We start from the raw sequence: 23568 nt of genomic DNA, 5'->3' as shown, positions 1-23568 counted from the left end.
TAATAGTTGATAGAATGCTTTTTTTTTCCTGAAATAATAAATATATAATGTTTGGTTGATTTAGGCCCAGTGGTTTAGGAAGAGATATGAAACATACATATTTATGTAGTCGTCAGTTTATTATATTAAAAGAAACTACAAATATTAGCAAATCCCTCAAAGATTCATTGTTTTCACATCGACTTACTTTGATTGTAAATATTTATTTGAAAAGTAATTTTTGTAGGAAATATCATTAATAATATACTCGACATTCATCTTTAAAAAAGTGCATAATTTAAATTAAAATTGCGAAATGCCGTGTAAAGTTTTTTTTAATAAAATGTATTATGCTTTCTTTGTACAAATTATTTATTCATTTACTCAAAGAGAATATCTGTTATAAATTAACCTTTGTCATTTGTTCATCAATTTTCGCTTTTTTGTGATATAACACTTGCTAGTTATTTTGTTAGAAATGATTCTCTGTTAATTGATGGTAAACAGCCTTTTTAAATTTTTATCTCCTAATGTAATTTCCATAGCATAGCAATAATTAAATCGAAACATGAATAGATTATCATCGTTAAGCATTATTTATTAATTATTTGGAAGTAGAAAAAAAATCATCTGTTAACATAATATTTTTATGCATTTTATCTAATTAAGGAGGGTCTTTCGTAAATAATTAAATGAATATATGGACTTGGATATATCTGTCTATGCAATACATTATTGTAGAATATTGGAATAAAATATTACAAAACTAATTAAATGAAATTAATTACTTTGATAGTTACCAAGTAGTTAAATGAAAGTAATTAGCACTTCATTCACAAACATTAATGTGATATATTGATAAAAAATCTTTTAGTTAGAAGTAGCATCCACTTATAACATTTTTTTAAATGCTATTCATATTTAAATTCATTTTTCTGAAAAGCTTCATTTGAAGTTTTTGCTGTTCTAAAATAAAGGATTTCAAGATTTTTTTTTTTTTGCATATTACATGCAAATGAGGGATTTTTTTTTATAAAGCAATTTTTTTTCTCCAAAATATTTATTATTCGTGTTTAGAATTAAAAATGTTATAATAGATAATATTTTAGAACTTTGCAATACAATTTTACGACAAAAAAATATTTGCTGCTTGATAACAATATTAGATTAACCAAATAAACTTTTAAATTATCGAAATGTATTCTATTATTTTATCGTGAAATGGTTCAAATAACTGTAGATACACAAAATAATGATTAATTCCACAGAATAACTAGTAATATAAAGTTATGCATGTAAATATTTATGATCATAATTTACACTCAAATTATCTTTGTTTCCGCTAGCGTGCCAAAAAGTGCTTAATGTTGTAAAACAGTGCGTGAAGGTTTTTAACCCCTTTCAGAAACAGATATCCACCCCGAACAAAAGAGCATGGGAACTAGAGAGTGGGACAGAGGAACGTTCTCTTACCCACCACCAGAGTATCTACAGCTATAAAAGGTTCGGATGGACTCATTTCCCCGCCAGATCAGCTCCTGGCGCAAACACATTCGAAACACCCCCTGCCGCGCTCTCAATCCAACCATTGACGATTTGACACCGGCAGTCACGTTTTTCTTGTCTGTGCTTCTTTTAGCGGCAAAGTTTTTCCTGCAATACTCACAAAAGAGAGGGAAAGCAAACAAAGGGTCACCACAAGGGACGTTGCTAGATTCTTTCTTATTTATGCTTGGACTGACTTGTGCTGAGCTGTGAATTGGATAAACTTTCAAATCTTTTTGTTTATTTCTTATCCTCAATATGATTCGCGTGTTACTGACGATTACTAAGTGTTAAAAGGATTGGTCAATTTGAATTGTTTTTCTGCTTATTGATTATCCAATTGAGTATGAAGTTGTGTAGATGTCCAAAGAAGAAAGACGAGAGATGTTTAGAAAACTGGAGTGTGCGAAGGATTGTTTTGATGATTGTTTTAGCTTTTTTTATTCCGATATCAAGTGCAGCCAGAAACAGAGGAAGGATGCACGGTAAGATTCGTTTATTTCTATTAATGCAATGAATAATTTGATTAAAACACATCTAAAAAACATTCAAACTTTAAAATGCTAGAATGTTTTTGTTTTAAATAATAATTATTTTCGGTATTGCATGCAATGACTAACAAAAAGGACACAACATTTTAAAATTTAAATCACATTTTTATAAAATGGCTTATTGAAAAGAAATTACAAAAATTTTGTCAAGGAGCAATGTCAAAATTAGAGAATGGATATTTCTTCAGATTTGTAAAATAAAATTTTATTGCCATTTATTGATAAATATCGTAATAAAATTCATTTTTTTTTCAATAAAGTTAAAGCGGGGGAAAAAAACGATAAGAAAAAAAATCTTGAAATGCATGTTCCTTTTTTCCCATTAAACTCACAATGGAAATCATTTACGAAATGCTGATGGAATACATTTTATTTTATTATTCAATTGTTTATAAAAATCAACCCTTTACACTCGGATGATGACTCTCACTCGCCATTCAAGACGGTGCATCATTTTGACGTTTTATTTGTCTATTTAATTTTGATTGTTAAAAATATCTCCAGAGTAGTAAGAAGAATCAAATGAAACGAGGAAATTCATGGGCTAAATGTATATTATTTATATTACATTTAAAGATGGATCACATTTTTTAACCATAATTGAATCGCGTTAAAAAGATATATATATAAAAAACATGTAAAAAAAGTAAATTGTTTCGATTATAACGCAAACTAAAAATTTAAATTTAAATTTTTATTATAATATATATATTATAAAACATTGATAATTTTAGACATGCATTGAATAAAAAAAAATTCCATTTATGTAATCCAAAATTACTAGACTTCTATTAAAATATAAGCAGTTTATTTTGGTAAACTGGAATTAGAAACAATTATTCTTGAACAAATTTGTTTGATTTTCTTTAAATTATTTACTTTAATAAGTATTTATATTCTTATTATAATTTCCATTTACTATTTTTCTTTGTTACTGAAAGCAAAAGAAAATACAAAATGTAAAGGTGAAGTTATTCATAAATTTATTAAAAATGTGCAAGTTAGATAAATGGAGAATTTTTTTTTTTTTGTATTGGCTTTTGTAAGCGAGAGATTTATATTTTTTTAGTTGAAACATATTTTTATAGTTTAATTATTAAAATGTTATTTATTGAAAGGTTCTAAATTGCATTATTAAATATGCAACATGTCATGTTTTATTATTCTAAAAATTCTGTACTTCTAAAATATGCATGAATGCATTATCAAGTTTGAAACTTCCAAAATATGTGTATGATAGATGAATTAATTCATGAGTAAAATGTTACTAATTTCAAGGATGATGAAATTCAAATCCTTCAAATAGAATATTGTAACATTCTCCATAATATTTCGAACGAAAGTTTTAAATCTTATGAAACTCTATCGTGCATAATTGATTTAAATCATTTTAAGTAAAAACTTTCATTTCTTAACATAAAATAACTAAGGTGAAACAGATTATTAAATGCCGATTTTTTACTAACCTGCATTTTATATTGATAATTCAAGTGTTTATCAGAAATAATTACCTGCATAAGTCAAATAAATTACCATTAAATATGATTATTTCAATTTATATTTGAACCAAACATTTCGGTAATTATTTGATAGAACTGTTATAATTTAGTAATGCATGATTAGATTAATACATGCATCAGCTGTTTTGAGATAACGAAATACATGCCCCAATTTGCAGAATAATATTAGATAGTAAACGTGTTATATAAATGGGAATTAACTACGGCTTCTTCATCCATTAAACTTCGTTAACCATATCCATTACATTCCCAAGATTAGCAGCCTGACATCTTATCTGCTTAGATACACTAAGTATTGAGTAGCCGTAACTTAATCTACGGACCAAAGTTACTTAATCAGCTGATTATGTGCACACAGAATTTGATAAATGTGGGATAAAGAGTATCATGGTGCTGGGCCCTTCTTAAGTTTTCGTTACCATGGAGAGCGTTTTAACATTCTGTGTTTGTACTAATCTGTGAACATATATGTAATAATAATCGAGGGTTTAGCAAATTCGGCGCTATTAGAAGGTAAAGATATAAAGTTTATATATATAAGCAATGGTGCAGAAATGACGAAATGATGTCGTCATGGATTCGAGACCTGGTTCCGACGACACCCAACCCTGAGGGTGATAATTCCATGTTGAATTCGATGGAGTATAAATATTAAACTTTTAGTATTTTTTGAATAATGGAAATAAAGGGAGCAAATGAATTGAGTTAAATTTAGTTATATAAAGGATTCATTTTGAATTTACACAAAATTATCTTAGAATGCACGTCTTATTTTCGAACCATGGTCAGAAAACGAGAATGACCACACGGTAGACTTCTTGCGATTGATTCTTTCAAAATATGCATGATTTCCTTCTGTATTAACATGAATAGCAATATAGATCCTTCGTTAGATCTACCTTGACCTCAAATCGGGATTTATGATATTCTGAGTCTGAAACCAAAACTGCAATCATTGGAAAAACAACTGTTAAGCTCTAATAATTACTGCTGCAGTGACAAAATCTAAATTTTCAACACCAGTTTTTTTATTGCAATATATTCCTCATAACAAAAAATATAATAAATAGCATAGGAAAGATATGGGAGCACGAAAATCGGCAGCACCAGACAGACTAAGAAGAAAAGAGAAAACAACTGTGGCATGCCTATCAGAGATGTGAAGTTCAACAGATTGTTTTCGGCGCAGTACGTGCTTTGGTTCTAAGCACCATCTGCTTCATGTTAACGTGTCATCGTTATTGAAGTAGTTCAAGTAGAAAATTTTTGAAACACATTTTTTTTGCTTTCTGTTGTTTCTCTGCTGTTATTAGTTGCTTCCTCATTTCTTCTTAGCCTGTCCAGCGCTGGCGATTTTCATGCTCCAGGGACCATGCCAAAGCTATTTATTATTATTATTATTTTTTTTGCATGGGGAACACATTTAATAAAAAGAAAATTGATGTTGCCATTTGAAAATTTTCAAAATTTTGTCTCTGTAACCGTAACTGTCAGAGCTTAACTGTTGTTTTTCATGATTGAGCTCATACCTCAAAATGCTTTGAACAAAATTTTTATTCCGTTCCTGTGAAGGATATGTTAATTATGGTCTCATATATCGGGAGTGTTTTTATAGTTTTTATAGTCACCCTGTATTTTATGAAAAAAGATTCCTTAAAAATATTGAAAATCTTTAATAGTTGTGAAGATTTCTACCATTAATGTCAAAAATTAACGCATGTATATTTTTACCATTTTTATAATCGCATAATTTTCACTAAGACATACCGTTTGTATTATTCTAAATGCTATCACTATATATCAAATGCTCGATACTTTGGATCAAAGAATATTCCTTGAACTTACATAACTAATTAAATGTGCATATATCCCGGAAAGTACTTTATCAAATAAAGTGTCATCCAAATATCGAAATAAAAGTAAGGCTTTATGATATATTCTTACATTTTACTTTTATCTTACTTTATAACATGATTTCATGTCACAACTTTTGAATATTATAATAAAAGATAAAGAACTATCTTTCTTCTAAAATTTTAAGGCTTCGATACCAAATGAAAGATTTATAACTAATATATATTGACGTAATATAATGACTGTATAAATGACTGTAACTGTAATATAATGACGGATATAAAAATAAAATTAACAATAAAGGTATATTGCATGTGTATTTGAAATAGCATTTTGTTTTCATGTTTTGTGAAGGAAAACCATGAGCTTCATAAATATATATAAATTAAAATAATATTGAAGATAGAATGCTTCTTTTAATTTCTAAAGATTAGGGAAATTATGAAAATTCTTAACTAGAACAGAACATGGTTTGGAATTATTTTAACTACATAATTTAGATTTATGAGATAAAAATTAAATTTTCCTAAATTAAATTAAAATAAAACTAAAATTTAATTAAAATTAGTATTTCAATTTAAAATAATGTATACTCCACACATTCTACGTTCACTCTCATATTGTTAAGATTTAATATAATACAACATTAAAATTGAGTTTTGTCAATGTAATATCTTTGCCGATATAAATCTCGAATCTCAAACTGAAATTTAATTTTCAGAGATGAAACAATGTCTAATAAGATAGCTAGACCTTTATTACTGGACGTTTAAATAAGTGATGAGACTTCTTAAAATAGCCATTAGGTTGGCTCGGTACCAAGGGATGACGAACTAACTGACTCAGTCTGGAAATAATACAGAATTGAGTAGTATAAAATTCATATTAAAAGTGAATTTGTTTTCGAAGAAGTTTTAGATTTTTTTTCTATGAAGAATATATTATATGAAAAGACTGCATTAATGTTATTACTTTTATCTAACTAATAGTAAAAATGCAGATTAACCTTAAAAAATTTAATTCCCGAAATAAATTATAAATAATACTTTAATCCTTTAAATCTTTAAGAGCAATGAATCGTATAAAAGTACGTAAGGTTTTATTTTTATTTTACATACGCTTTTTTAATAGGTATCCGTTTATTATTTTTAAGCAAAAATGCATTTGTTAAATTTAAAAAAATAATAATGCATTGTTACCCAGCTTTGCTTTAAATGTTGAGAAAGAACATAGTGGTATTAGTTCTAATAAGATTAATTTCGAGTACTTAGTATATATGATATAAACCGAAAACAAATATTTAAAATAATTTTATAGAAATAGCAATATATATTTTACATAACTCATTTTTTCAAATTAATACAATTCTTTCCCAAACTCCAAATACATTGCTATTTTTATAATAAAGACTGATTAAATTTATGCAAAAACAGTTAAAACATATTAAAGACCTTTCCACAAAATTCAGATTTCTTAATGTATTTTAAAATAAATTTCCAATTTATCATAAAATATAGTAGATATACATTAAATTCGTAATTTTCTTTCTCATAATTTAGAAATATTTAGCGATATGAATTCTAATTCTGTTGTTCACAGAAGCTTTAAAATGCTAAGTGAAATGTAATTGTTTTCGAAAATGTGTGATGAAACTAATTTTAGAGCCCTAGAGATATTTAATATCACAGAGGAAGAAATTGTAAATTTCAAAACAGAGGTACAAAAGACCTTAATATTTTATAAATATTTAAGAACATATTTGTTTTTAATACACAAAGTTCCATTTATTATGACAATTTTCGTCGCAATTATTTGCTTTTTTAAAAAGTCCGTTGCATTATCTACATTATTTTACAAAGAATAAATTTTCAATTCCTACTTATCGTTTGATTATGTTTATATTAATTCTGGTCAAAATATGAAACACTTTAATAATTATTGTGATTTCTTCGTAAAGACATAAATATCCGTATTCTGAATAATTATTAATATAAAAATGATTTGTCAATCTTATCAACATGCACATTATTACTTTTATCTTCTTACTACCAATAATATCTTTGGACTTTTATGTCAATACACATCATTGAAATAAAAGTGCGTAATTTCTTACAAACGATTAATTCCAAAATACCTTTATTATTAAAAAAAATATTGTTACGAAAAAAATTCGATACGGTGAGTATTCAGTGAAAAGGCCATCAGGCTCAGTAACTGATAACGATGCCACAGGAAAGCATACAAGATCTAGGCATACAAGAAAAGAGCATTTCTTGAAAACTAGAATATACAAGTAGTAAATCTTTATTAAACTACAGCAACAGCACACAGCACTCAGATAGAACTGGGTGGAATTGAAAATTACAAAAAGAGAATATAATTGTTTACTGCGTCTCTCGAATCGATTTACTCCACTAGTGTGCTTGCCTCCACTTTTATATTTCCCTGACGGAGCATCGAATGTTCTAGAATTAATGATGGAATTCGAGTCATAACAAAGGTATCTGTAAAACTCTCTTCCTTAACAGAATACTTGCTGCTCAGGAAAGCAATATTTTACAGATTCATAATATTTTCTGACAAAGTTTGTTTTTAATTTTTGTTATAGCGTCGGTATAGGTATTGGTACTGTATTTCTCCGTAAATGAATAATGTTAGTTGTGATTTTACTTGGTATATATTCTACCTAGTCAAGAGCTCATAATAAAGAAGTGTCGCATATTTTATTGGTAAAATAGGTCATGAGTATCTAGGTATTATCTGAGATAGAAGTCCAACTTAGCTCCTATGTGTAAGGATAGACTTTGTTCACTTTGCAATCAACAAACTGAAATATTAAGAAAAGATAATCGCTAGCTAAATAAGTAATATTTTAATGATGATGAAGCTTTTCAAGTTTCTTAATAACGATAAGTTTGTGCATAAAACAGAAATAAAACTTAAAATTGATCATGAAACTGAAAAATCTTCGTACTTAAAATAAAAATAACTGAGTCTTTTGTGAATTATTATATAGAATTTTAACTCTTAATTTTTCTTTTATCTGAAGATTGTCATTTAAGAGATAAGAAATTGTCGATGTACCAACAATCGTCAATGTACAACCAACTTTAATTGCAAAATTTTACATTACATATAAATTGCACAAATTTTTTTAATTATATAATCTATTCCATATTAAAAGTTAAGAGAAAAATCAAAGAATCCACAACTTATTTTAAAATGCATGGAAACATGCGAAACAAAAATCATTTCTTTTGGGGAATATTAATTCAATAACGTGAAAATTCAGGTTTTACTTTGAGATATCAGTGCTTCATTTCTTATCAAAATGTCTTTTATCACTTTATTTGCTTCCATTTTATTTCTTTACGAATGTGTTTCAGCTATTTAGAATTTAGTATCGAAAATAAAAGTTACAAAAGTAGTAGCAAAGAAAATGGATCCATAATTAAACTCATTGTAAAAAGGAAAAACAAAATCAAATATGAAAAATATAAATACAGGTGTTACAACATGCTTGTCAAATTATCTAATTTAAGTTTTTACTAATTTAACTTTTTTTTTTAATTTATGGGAAAATTACAAATCAGATTGCCTAATTTGGACTGTGCATAATTTACTTACTTTAATACATTATAAAAAAAGTTACTATAATTTTCAGTAAATTATTTAATGGCTAAGATATCTTTTCTGGTTACTGAATGAAAAGGAGGAAATTAAAGACGCGAACCTAATTCACTGAAGTTCCATTCAGGTCACGTATGTTGATCTGGTTTTTTATTCATTTCGTCTTGGTTACAGAACTACTCCGTGTCTGACAAATAAATAGACCGATAATATCTACAGAGAACATCAATAACACTAATTTGAAGAATTCAATTCGATTATAATCTCCTCTGAGAATACCTATTAAGTATTTTTCAAATGTTATTGAAATTTTATAAGTTTAAATTAATATTTCCTTTTTAAAAATGCAGTTGTCATAAAATTTATTACCAACTGATCATATACAATAAATTTCATTACTCTTTTCAACAATATCTGCATTGAATTTTTTTCCCCACATAACTATCAAATATGGAGCTCAGATAATTTAATATAATACTGGTGCAATTTTAATGTTTTAATTTTAAATTTAATGGTTTAATTTTAAATTTAATGGTTTAATTTTTGATATTTAATATATTAATTTTCTGAATATCTTTAATTTGTATTTTATGTTAATTATAGTCATGGATTTTATATTAAGAAAATATTAACACCGAAAATATTTTTTTTTCTTTTCAAAATTTAAAATAAATTATTTTGCCACATATGAATTTCAGAAAGAGAAAATTCTGTTATCGTCAAAAAATTCGAACACAAGATTTTATTGTATTATAAAAATAATGTTTGGAAATTATGTCCCTCTATGTGCGTGATGGTTGCAAAATTAAAAAAAAAAATAATTAGAGGTGAAATCTTGTGATCATTCATTTAACATAAATTACAGATTTCTCTCGTTTACTAGACGAAATCAGCAGGTAGACAGTTTGTATGTACTAACATATGCGAAAAAATAATAATGATCTCAGTATTGTAACTGCCTGAAAAACATAAAAACGATTTCTTCCTTTAGAGGTAATCGAAAAAATACTGATGGTCATTTCAGTCTACATTGAGGATACATTTTTTAAAAATTACTTCATTAGCAACTGTATATAGTGATATAAATTTGGTTTCATACAATAGAATTCGATAAGGAGAGAATTGAATCCTTAACATTTTAATGCTACAGCGAGATAAGAAAGAACATCAATATGATCTGTAAGGAAAAATATAATCAGCATTTATATATTAATTGCTTATAAAGTAGTGGAATATATACTTGCCTCCAGTTTCATCAATATTTAATAAATATAGTAAATGATTTTATCAAGACTGATCGTAGATGTAATCTTAATTATTCCGAAACCTTCAAAAGAAAATATATTCATTAGTAATCACTTTGTTGTTTTAATAATGAAATTAGTTATAATTTAAGTGTGAATATTATTTTAAGATTAAAATAAGCCAGCAACTAAAGTTGAATTAAAGATCACCTTAAATTCTCGACAAAATTTTTTGCGATATAAGACTAGATATTTAGTATTTTTTTTTCTTGCTGTATCTCTTTTATCTCAAACTATAACGAAATTCCTTCATTTGCTAATTATTAGTTAACAAAATAAACCAGCAAATGAAATAACTTTATCTGTGAATGTAAATTTATCTTTATCCTGAAGATCATTCCAAATTCGAAAATATTTTAATATTCATTACTAGAAAAAGAATAGTTAATGGTTAAGACTTCAAGGGTTAAGACAGAAAATTTTATTGAACTATAGGCTTAAAATTTTATGTCTCAAAATATTCAATACATAGATAACTATGAGTAAAAAATAAATCAGTAAATTTAATGAAAATAACAGCAAAATGCAAGAGACATATATTGGAAAAAAATTTTAATTGTATCTATTCATTCATATTAGTTTTTAAGCACTTTTGATTGTAATTATGCAAAGTGTGATTTCAGTTATTTATTTATTGATACAGGTTTTCTTTGATTTTCTCATGCTTTAAAATTTAGGATCATATTTACAATTGTATGTCAATGATAATACTCTCTCTTTATATATTCAGAAGTTTTTAAATATGTTTTATTTTAATTAATTTAATAATATTTAACTATAGCTGATAATTTTCTACCCTTTTTGAGATAATTTATATCAAATACTGATTTCAAGTTACTGCCGCCTTCTGATGACAAACATGAAAAAGATAAATTGTACAAACAAATATATAGTGTACGTATATATTATATAGACAAAAATGCAGAAAATAATAAAAAAATAAAATGTTTAGTATTTTAATTAAGAGTGTTTTTAAAAAATGCTTTCTGGGGGATTCATTTCAAGATTGTAACATAAAGTGAAGTCAATTTTCTTTAAGGAACGAAATGCACTTGCCAAATTTTCTTGTTCTTATAAAAATATGATGCTCCTGAGAAATGATTCATAACTCTAGAAAAAAAACATTCTGGACGAATTCTGGTCTAGAAAAAGATTGGATCTTAAATAATTTTCTTCGCAAAGTCGGATTTTTTTCCTTCGAATGGACTTGATTGATCGGAAGATCTCATTGAGCACATCATTCAGTGATTACCTACGATATTTTCCTCAGTAACCACCATTTAGCGATCGAATTACCCGGATGTATCTGGCAAGTTGCCACAGATTGGATAAAAACTTAATGTCTAATACCGAAAATAATCGTTACACGAACTACTTACATCTCCAAAGTTACTAATTATTTATTAAATCAATGAAGTTTGGTTAATATAGAGACTACGAAGTTAATTCTTTATACAATCATTAAATATAAAAAAATAATAATGCTTTTCAATAACCCTAGTTGCCCTGATTTCTCTTATAATGAACTCAAAACGTGAAAAAATATTATATGAAATGAAAAATGTTTCTCCAAAATTATTAATTACTTACATAAGTAATTTAAACAAAGATTATTACAGAGTATTTATTAAATGTTTTTTGAGTTGTTAATAGAATGAAAGGGAGTCATTAATTTACCTCTTCAGATATTTAATGGAAATATTATTATGAAATTACTTGGAAAATGGAAATATTATGAAAAACTGCTATTGTATAAATGTAAGTGTATATCTTACTATGAATAATAATTATTAGTTTAAACTTAAAAGCCTTTTTGTGATTTATTTATAAACTTAAGTATAAGAATTTTAGAATTCAATAATGTATTATTCCATTTGTCAAAATGTATTAATGCATTTTTATCAGAAATATTTATTAGGATAATTTACGGAATTCTGCAGTGCTTCATAAATTATTTTCCTTGCTATCCCTAGTTTATGCATAAACTTTTCCTACTAAATAAGAAACGTCGCAATATAGCAACATTTTTCAAAATGGAATAAAAGTTCACAAAAATTGGAAAGTGAAATTTTAAATTATGCATTTACATTTTCTAAATATTTCATAATATTGTGTATTGTCTGCGTTGAAGTAAATTTTTGCATAAGGCCAAAATCTTTATTTTCACTAGACTGAAAAATTCAGAGTAATTCGAAACATTTTAAATATTTATAGGGAAGGGTGTTTGAAGTCAAAACAGATCTGAAAATGCTGTATGCTCAGAGCTATGAAAACTAATCTGGAATTTCTAATCACTAATTTCAGCACGGAAAGGAAAAGAAGACCACACAAAAATAAAATTACTACCATTGGAAATCCTGTAGAACCCTGAATACTTGTTATTCACCAAAATAGAATCATATTTTTTGTAAACTTTCGGAATGCGAATTCTAAAAAAATATAAACATGGTGCATATTTTTTTTTTTTGAAAAATCTAAATATGAGTTGTTTATTTCTAACCCGCATTATTTATTCATAACTAAATATGCGTTATTTGTTCGTAACTAATATTATTTATTCGTAACTAAATATGCGTTACTTATTCGTAACGAACATTATTTATTCGTAACTAAATTTGCGTCATTTATTCGTAACCGACAATATTTATTCGTAACTAAATATGCATTATTTATTCACAACGGAAAATAACTGAGACAAATCTAAAATGTTGTATTTAGAATTGGCACAAATATGAAATATTTGCATCCAGCTGGAATGAACAGTCAAATATAATAACTCTTCTGGATATTTCAAGATGCCTGATTTCTTAAGTGTTTGAGAAATATGCAAGCGTTAGTGGTGGAGATATTTTGACATTGCTTTTAAAATGACGTCGATATATTTTAAAACCGCCTTAGTATTCGCCGATAAATTTTCTTGTATATTTAGATAAAATAACAGTCTTTTGAGTTATCCTTATTAATGTTTGCGCCTCCCGGATAGATAATGAAATGGCAAACCTTCGAGCATCACAGTAAAGTCCGTAAACAGGGATATTCTCGTCTCAGTTTTCGTTTAATCGCTAATTGACTACTCCCACCCACACAGCCTGAGGTACAACCTAAGGAATTAATCTGAATGACAGGGCCATAGTGAGAGTGTTCGTGGGAACGGAAGTTGAGTCCTACAGGCCATCGACGTCCACGGTATAATCCTTTCTATAGGAAGCCTGTCCAGCCATTGGTAGGAGGTAGCCGACCACCATTATTTTTGTACCCACCCCGTTGGCTTGAACCAAACACCCTGGGGGAAGTTTCTAATCCTCATATCTGAAGTTACAGTTTTTGAGCTAAATGATGCAAAATTTTTCTTAAAATTATCAAGAAATCCGACCATGAATTTTGGATAATTTCTTTTCATCAGACAAACACATTTTAATTTTAAATCGAAAGTTTTAAGAGCATGCCATCGATCATTTAATTTAAATGAATCCCACGTATTTAAATTAACAAATTTGCAGGCACTTAAATATACAGACAGATGGTGGCTTGTGGATGTATTTTTTCCGAAATTGAATACACTTTCACATTTTTAATGGTAAGTCGTGTATCATATTCATCTATACATTCCTTAGCGTTTTCCAATTTTCTGCATGCATTCTGACTGAAAGATTACCCTTATAAGAATTTTGTTCAAAATTTGGTAGAAATTTAGAAATTATCTATCACGTACTAAATTTTCCCCTTTTAATTTCGTTTGAGTTACATTTATTGTTTTCAGAGACAAGCAAATATAATTCCTAAAGTGTCTTTTCTGACACAGAGAGACCAAAAACGGGGAGATTTATTAAACAATTGTAAATTGTCAAATATTTATTCAGTATACCAATAAAACATGAACGATCAAGGTCTGGTTTTTGCTTTGGGTTGTTTTAAGAGAGGAAAAACTCATTCCATTTCTGTACTTAGAATCCATATTGATTGCATTAAATATTTATTAGATAAATTTTTCTCAGTCGCTAGAACTTTTTATAATAAATAAATGTTATTTATAGACTTATACATCCATATCGTTTAGGAAATAAGATGCTAATAAGGGAAATTTCATTAACAATATTTTGGCTCGTTTACAAAAAAAACAACAACAATGTAATTAAATAAAATTATGCCTTTATGCTCCTGAAGACTTTTTCTGTGAATGTTTTTAATTGTATATCTTCATTAAATAATTGTTGTATTAACTGTGCTGTAATAAAGAAACACATTTCGCGCATCTCATTTCTAGACAAATTTGTACAATATTCTATAATATTAAAAAAAATGTTCGCAATATTTTATAATATTGTTGAATATTAAAAAAAATATTGTATAACAAATACTACACAATACTGTATAAAACATTCTAAAACTGTAAAACTTGTGAATGAAGTCAAGTCCAATTATAATGCTATTTAAAAACTTAATTTTTAATTTAACTATTTCCAATTTTTCGCTTCACTTCTGATTATTCATGTAAACTACACAGATACTTATAATTACACATACTGCGCAGATATAAATATAAACCTTCATATCATCTTTCAGCAGTTTAAGAAAAACACGCGATGAGTTATTTAACGGATTGAAAAAGCTTTGAATTTCAGTTCAACAACATGAAATCCATAGTTGGAAATTCTGCAAAATATATATAATATTTTAAAAACGTCAATATTCACATAAAATTTAAATGACAATTAAAATCACATGATTTAATACAGTTTTCCGTATCTTAAAATGATCTAAAAGTCCATTTCGTGCAATAATACTTTTGAAAATTGCTACGGAAGCACTCTAAAATCTCGCTTAATTTAATTAATTGAAATTTCAAAAACTATTTGAATTTTTAATATAGTAAACTCCTAGGAGCTCATGCACATCCTATACCAAATTTAGGAGCTTAGGCTAAATTGTATTACTCATATAATGTTAATACACACATGCATACATACTCATTTTTATTATTAGTAGATATAAAATAGAAATAGAGTTGGGATAATACTAGTAAATTAGTAAATGTTTAGATTGTATTCATAATGGTATTGTCCACACATTAAATATTATTACTGTTACAAATGATTTCAAATAATATGAAATAAAAGTAAATAATATATTAATATACAGTCATAAATAATATCATAATATCACCTAAATTGCTTTCACAGTATTCCGTTTCAATATACATAGCGAGAATCTGAAGCAGGTGCTATTAGCTTACACTACGTGTCCCAATCCATATGATGATGATGATGATGAATATAGGGCGTTCCAGTTAATGGACAGTGAGTCCAAAATGACCGCCAAGGGACCATTATATCGGAAAAGATACCAAAGTGCTCCACATATCCTATGTATGATAAAACTGTTGATAACAGAATCCATTAAAATTGAATTGGGATTGATCCGAAACTTTCCCATTTATTGCACATATCAAATATTCTTTTGGTAAAGATAAGCTAACATGCATGTCGATTCGTGGAATATAAAACGAAGAAAAATCTTGCTATATTAAGACACCTGATAAAAATTAAATTGTTTATTATTTTGCCTTACAGTGAAATAATGTATTCATTTTGTTTTCGAAAATAATTTTATACATTTCTCTACTAAAATAATAAATTTGTGCGTGCATGAGTTGGCTCTTAGATAGGCAGTTTGACTTAGAGTTATCAAATATGACATAAACACACGTATATATTTTTAAAGAAAGAAATGTGCATCTAAAACGATTTTTTTTGTTTAGTTATAATTTTATTAATAAAAATTAATCAAATGTTTGACGTTTTTCTCTCAAAATTTACGGAAGCATTACAGCACAGAAATGATTTTTGGATCTTTGAAATTTTATCTTTTCAAATATAACAATTTAAATGATGTTTAATTTTTTAATTAATTTTTAGAAACTTATTACAATATATTTAATTGTTCGAGTAAAATTAATTTTTTTTTCGATTGGCATTTTTTTTTTCATTGTTAAATATCAATATAATAAGATTCTGTTTATTTTTCTCGTTGAATAGATTTCAGTATAAAGCATGCTTTCAATAAAGTAGAAATATTTTTTTTGCAACCACAATTAATATGATAACACCAAAATTAGGCAATATTGAAAAAAGTTTAAAGACCGACTATCTTAAAGTATTGCTGCTTTTTCCTGTATGTATAGATATAGACGGTCTTTTCTTTCCTGTTTAGACACTATATGCCCTGTATGTATAGACACACCCGATATGTGTAGACACTACTCTTTTCTTTCGATGTATTGAAATAGATAGAAAATTAGGGAAGCATAAGACAACGAACAGAATGGTACACTGCTTTTAAAATAATATGAATTTTGTACCTATCAAAATCTGAGGTTTCAAAACAGGTTTGAGAAACCCATTAAATAAATTGTTTATTCTTACTTAAGAAATTGCATAAAAAGTACCCTGTGAACTCCAAAGGAATTTTTTCAGATTATTTTTCGAGCAGATAAGCGAGATTTTGTTTTCAGTAGATTCTTTCTGAGAGCCTCTTTTTCATTTCGACTACTGTTATGATCCACCTAACTTACACCACCGTTTATATTTCGCATCAATTTTTTTTTTCTCATTTGCTTTTTAGTAATTCGATGTCATTGAAAAAAAATTGAATTCTTTAAAACATTTGATTTGCGTTCAAAATTAGAATAATTTAATTTGCTTACTAGTAATTCAAAAACATTCAAAAAATCTGTATTATTGTAACCTTTTAATTTGCTTTCAAAATTAGGAGCAATCACTTTTCTGGGATTTTGTAAAATTTCTATTTATAAGAAATGCTGATATGTGCACTTGCACAGCTTACCCCCATTTTGTCACTAATTATCTGAACTGTTATTTGCAATCATCAAGAATACAGAATAAGATCACAAATTTCTCGATTTCTCATTTTAGTTATACTTGTTCTCTGACAACGATTATGAGTAGAATTTACAAATTTTCACCACTTTGTTCCATTTGCATGCTTGATATAGTGTCATAAGGGAGTGAGCCTTTGGTGTATGTCCCATTTCAATAGGTTTGACATTTTCTTTCACTCAATATTTAATGATCATTCGCTGTGCAACTGAACCAAATTCTTTGCATTTATTTATTGCACAAACTAATAAATACATAAACATATAACGAATGTAACGTTGATAAATTATTATTTAAATTTAAAGCAATTTACACCAGTCTCTATAGCAGCACATTTTAAGAATACTGTCGTTAATAAAAAAAAAATTCGTTTATAATTTCTTTACCTGCCTGTATTATAACGATATAAACATCTAATTTTCAAATAGCCAAATATTTCGGTATACATTTACTATGAATTTATAAGTTAACAGAATACTGATATTTTTGGTGGCAGGCAATAATATGCTCATAGATTTAACAAGGAATTTATCCTCTTGAGCTTCGGATCTCGGACAATATTTATGAGTGTGTGACATATGTGAGATTTATAGCATATAAGTGAAAAACATAAGATGTGCGAGTCATACAGATTAGAAACCGATATAATTTTATTTATATAAAGATATATACATTTCATATAAACAGGGTGATGAAAGATTATTTGAAATTTATGGTAAATCAAGTGCTCTTTTTCCTGCAACTTATAAGGAATAAAATCTCAATCCTCCTTCAAATTGATGATTCTGATTGAGAAACGGAAACATTGCTTTCCAATTTTTTCAATCAATGGTAGCCATTGGAACATTTATTAATACATTAAAAACAGTCATATTATTTATTCTTTTTATATTCCATTTAATAATTAGCTACAATACACAGATTTGTAAAATCAATCAAAGGAATAAACTTTTGCTTCATTTTAAGTTTATTAGAAGAGTGAAGCGTAGTAGTTAAATGATGCAATAACGCTGTCAACGAGTTTATAGAAAAATATTGATTGTTTGTTTCTTGTTGCTTTTTTACAGAAATACTTATTATCTTGTTATCTTGTCCAAATCATATTATTTTTTATTTCTATATCTTGTACAATCATATTATTATTATCTTGATATTTCGTTTAGCAGTTCGTTGCCATACACAGATTCAAAAAATATATCACGGGAATAAAATTTTGGACCATTTTAAGTCTATTAAAAGAGTGAAAAGTAACGGTTAAGTGGCGCAGTAACGCAGTCGACGAATTTATAGAAACATATTAAATCCAGTCCCAAAGTATTTGTTTCCAGTTGCTTTCTTAGAGAAACACTTATTATCTTGGTAAAATCATATTATTTATTCTTTTTATATTTCCTCTAGCAGCTCGTTGCAATTCACAGATTTATAAAATGTCGAGGGGAATCATTTGGTCCATTTTAAATCTATTAGAAAAGTGAAACGTAATGGCTAAGTGGCGCAATAACGCTGTCGACGAGTTTATAGAAAAATATTGAATATGTTCCCACTATATCTGTTCCTTGTTCTGTTCCTCCCACAGAAATGTTTATCTTGGCCAAAACCTCTGGCCTAATGAGCATTAATTGCCATGGGAAGTGAGAATTTGGTTAAAATAAGTTTTTATTTATTAATTTTTCTTATTTGAGCTCGCAATATAGATTTTTTTTTTCAAGCTCTCATATTAAAAAATATATTTAAATATGCGAACATCACTTACTGCAATTAGGGTTTAATGGTACATTAAGTTCCAAATTAATAAATAGTGACGATAGTCCTATAGAAAATAATTTCAACTTTCAAAATATGGAATTTAGATATTCAAAGACAATTTGTGTCATTCTAGTTATAGATATTTAGATACTGCTATCAAACCGCAATTATAATTCTCAATACCGATCATCAAACGCGTCATTCGCGTTCCAAGAGTTATATCACACACTCCCTCAAGCAGCATTTGATATGATAATTCTAGAAGCGAGCCGTCTCCCTTGATCGAAGCTTCTCATGCAAGTAAATAATAGCTGAGTGTAACACTTATCAACTGCCCTATCTGGCAGTCGCGCAACCAAATAGTATGTCTTACGGGCTGCATTGGAGCCTTAGTTGGCTGCACTCACGTATCGGCCCTCTAACAAGTCTGTGGTGTGCGAGCCGGATGTAATAACCCTGCACCGTGCACGATAATGGAATGTAATGTGCACCAATTTAATGGGTGAGTATCTGCTACAATTAATGTTCTCCTGTTAACCAATTAGAATATAACGCGAGTATCAATTTCCAGCTCTGGGCTCATCTAATCTGCTAAATGGATTTAGTTATGACGTTGCCAGCTCGTGAATCGCGAAATGGTTCATTATTAAATCAAGGATAGGTTGAAAGAAAAGATAATGCAGATGGACGCAAATAAGGCCTTTGAATTCTAAATAATCTTTCTACTGTGCATATGAGCTTGAAATAAGTTTTCTTTGTACGGTATCTTTTGTTGGATTTAATACGTGGAGATTGATTATAATGAAGAATTAATTCCTTGCATCAAAATTGCATAGTTTTAATACTACCATTGTGTTACCAATAATTTTTATGCTACCTCAATCACACATTATAAATAATTCGCACAAAATAAAGAAAATCAAATAAATGTTTTCAATGTTTTTTTTTTATTGATGAATTCGCCAATACTGTTCGTTTCAGTATCCTGAGACGACCACTTTTAGGCGATTCCATCTCACTAAGCGCTGGTGTGGAGTGGTGTGGTGAGGGGGGTAGCCAGCTCAGGAGTCGTCCTCGTCATCTGACCGCGGTTCAAAATTACGAGGTCCGTCCCAAAATAGCCCTAGTGTTGCTTTAAAACCGGACGTAAATATAACTAAACTAAAGCCCATGTCACTAAGTGGTGAGACGCGGAAGAATGTGTGTATTTCCGGAATTATATTTTATAGTTAAATATAAACATCTTCCATCTTTCCTATCAACCCCTATTTTGTCGAATTAAACTCATGCTGACGCATGCGCAAAAGCGTGGAGGGTTTTAGAATCTGTTGTCAAACAATACTCAAAAGCAATTAAAAACTCAAATAAACAAACATTTGTTTTATGCCATACATGTTATAATTTGTAGTTTTTTCTGCATAATGCTATAGGAATGCAACTCAAATACTTTCTTTAGTATTTATTTAATTAAATTGCGTTGCAAATATGCAAATATTTATTCTGAATTCTCAACCCACATGTTATATTCTCTAGCTTGTTGTCAAGTGCCAAATAGAGGATCTAGAAATTAATAGCACTCCATGCGGTTCACGTTAATTCTAACAAGTTAAGGATAAAAATGTTTTGCTAAAAGTTTAAGCATGCGGAAAATAATGCTTTCCTTGTTTTGATGACTTTTTACAAAACGTCGCTTAAATTTCTTGCCACTTATTGTTTACTTAAGAGAGGTTGGAAATCAAAGTTAATGAGAAAAATTGTCGTAACAGTAAAAAGAAGTTTTTGAATATTCAGATAAATAATAAGTCAGCAAATATTTCATGCCTATATTTTCAGACTGATTTTATTAGTTGAAAGTAGCAGGGTAAAAGAGGAAAATTATTTCCCAAGATCCATTTAATTTTGTTGTAGTAATTTTTAAATATTGTAATCTTCAAAAAAAGAATCAATCAAACTTGAGATTTTGCCGAATTTCCATATTACCGACTTTCCCCATTTCAAAAAATACAATTACGATATTGTGTTTGTCTTCTAATTCTGAATGCGATAACTCTAAGTTACTTTGAGCTATACAAATGAAATTTGCTATGTGGACATTATACCAAATTCATAGATTGATGTCAATTTTTTTGCAGAATATGTTTAGGATAAATTTGTCTTTAATTGTTGCCTAAACATCAGTGAACACCATTAATACAAAGCACAAGAAGTTAGATACATAAAATTTAGTATTCAGGTTTAACATTTAAAAAATAGATCCGTATATCAAATTTGGAAGTAAATCTTTCAATAGATTGTCTGTCTGTAGGTCTGTTCTTTCGCATACATGAAAATACAATAACTCATGAACACATTGTCTTAAATCAGTAGAATTTGGTATACTCTTAGGATTACAACTGCAATTCCGCGTTAAATTTCAGTTTCAGTTGATCCAATATATATATATATATATATATATATATATAATATATGTCCGTAAGATAAAAATGGTAGATTCATGCCAAATATCTATATTATATTATTATTTTCCAATACCAAAGTTAGTCTTCAGTTTGTTCGGGGAAAGACAGATAATAACTTTTATTGGCGACTATATGGGAAAAGTTGTAGAGAAGCATTCTTATTGATTTTATTACGTCATTCAATTCAAAAATCTTTTAATCAAGTAATTTGAATGTAATTAAAATGGAAATAATAATTTAAAATTCTATAGAAAGAATTCCTTTAAACTTTTCTGCAAAATGTGTTTGGAGCAATAACTCTAGCTTGTTTTAGAACTGAAGAATCGGGTTTGAGATGTAATTATATCGTAAACTTGTCTGAACATTAACCAACTTTACCTTCTATAACAAACACCTACAGCTGGAGTAATGTAAAAAATTATTTGAAACATAAATTACTTAGAAGATTCTTCTTTTTAATCTATATTTCAGTTGAAATTCTTCCAAGAACAATCATATATCTGAACTCGGACCAGAAAATACAAAGTTCGAGACCGCATTGTTTAAAAAATTCACTTGGGCTGAAAAATCTACCGAGGATGTGAAAGTTTTTCGAATTGTATTTAATTATATTGAAGTCCCATTTTGAAATTGCAATAAAGCTATATTGCAATTGACCTGAGAATTTTTTTGTAGAGGTTAAATGATGACACGCACATAAACCATCTCCAAGCTCAGTATCATGGTTATCAGAAAACATCTGACCCTAGACAGATTTAGAATGCTTTAGACCCATATGCAATTAAAAACTTCATTGAAATTTGGTCTCGTACACGTGACCCTCAAATCAACAAATCAGGATTTTACCATGGCACTGGTAAAATCCAAGTTCAAACTTGAGTTTGCAAACTGGTAAGCTAATTTTCACTTACCAAGCTTTAAAAATGCAAGTTTTAAAAATTGCCCAATATAGTCTCTAAGTATGTAGTGCTAACTAAACAAAACTAAACTAGTAGAAAGAATTCTAAGTATTAAATCAGAAAATCATGAAGAGAGTTTATGGCCTTGATATGAAGTTTCTTAAAGCGCATTTGAAATTTTCACTCTATCTTGGCGCATTTACTTCAGAAAACCCGTTTTGATAGGAGTGTTAAATGCAGAAAATATACAAGAGCTCGTTTAAACAGAAGTTACAGTCTAACCCATTTAAGAAGCGTGCTGGAAGGCATTAGAATAAATGCTATGTCTGGGCCGTGATGTTTAATAAAAGAACATATTTCTACAAAGAATGGAATACGCACCGCCTTTTCATAAACTGCTTCCATTAATAATCATGTCACAATTCCTTATCACTGTTGAACACGAATGTTATTAGTGTCTAAAGCTATTTGGGAGCGTTTTTTTCCATTTAAATGCAAGTATTAAAATTTAAAATCGTACTTTTAGAGACATATATTATATTTGTTGTAAATAAATAGAAGGAGCAAATAGGCATTCATTGAAGCTATAATATTATAAAATAATGTAATATTCTGTAATCATAATTTCAAAAATTCACTAATTTCCAAAGTTTGAAATGATATTTTATAATATAAAACATTCCTATGAAGTGTTAACGTTCGTTTAAATGAAAAATTCAAAAAGCCTTTAGCTTTTATATACTACATATATAGAGAGATAGGATGGCACCCGTCACACTTAAAATATATGTTAATTAATTCTGGAAATTCTTCAAACTCTAAGATTTGATTAATATTATTTTTTAAAAAAGAATAAAAATGTATCAAAGACAAAAGAAGAAGAATAATTTAAGCATTTAGGCAAAATTATCAAACTATAAGCAAATGTCATTATTGTTTTTATAAATTGTTATTGGGAAGAATCCCTTATATGCCAAGCTCTATCTTATTTCACTTATCTATGTTAAATTCTTATTAAGGACATTCTGTAATAAAATTATGTTTTACAAATTTATACATCTTTTTACAAAAAATAAATTTCGAAATGTCCTACTAATATACAAATTTAATGAAAATCATTCTGGAATAGCAGCATCTGATATAAAAATAATTGTTTTAAATTAAATGTCAAAATTTAATGCATTA

General features: G+C 27.9%; 1 protein-coding gene across 1 annotated transcript in view; it reads left to right on the top strand.

The window, feature by feature from the left end:
- Window positions 1-1522: 1522 nt before the first annotated feature.
- Window positions 1523-23568, top strand: part of LOC129968954 (uncharacterized) — a 356033-nt gene continuing 333987 nt past the window's right edge. Inside the window, exon 1 of the mRNA XM_056083325.1 lies at window positions 1523-2009. Within this exon, the coding sequence (XP_055939300.1) occupies window positions 1871-2009 (139 nt within the window). The 5' untranslated portion in view covers window positions 1523-1870. The remainder of the gene's footprint in view (window positions 2010-23568) is intronic.

Source organism: Argiope bruennichi, chromosome 5 (assembly GCF_947563725.1).
Source record: "Argiope bruennichi chromosome 5, qqArgBrue1.1, whole genome shotgun sequence".
Lineage (NCBI taxonomy): Eukaryota > Metazoa > Arthropoda > Arachnida > Araneae > Araneidae > Argiope > Argiope bruennichi.
The sequence above is the reverse complement of the archived record's forward strand: the minus strand, read 5'-3'. Positions and strand labels throughout refer to the sequence as shown.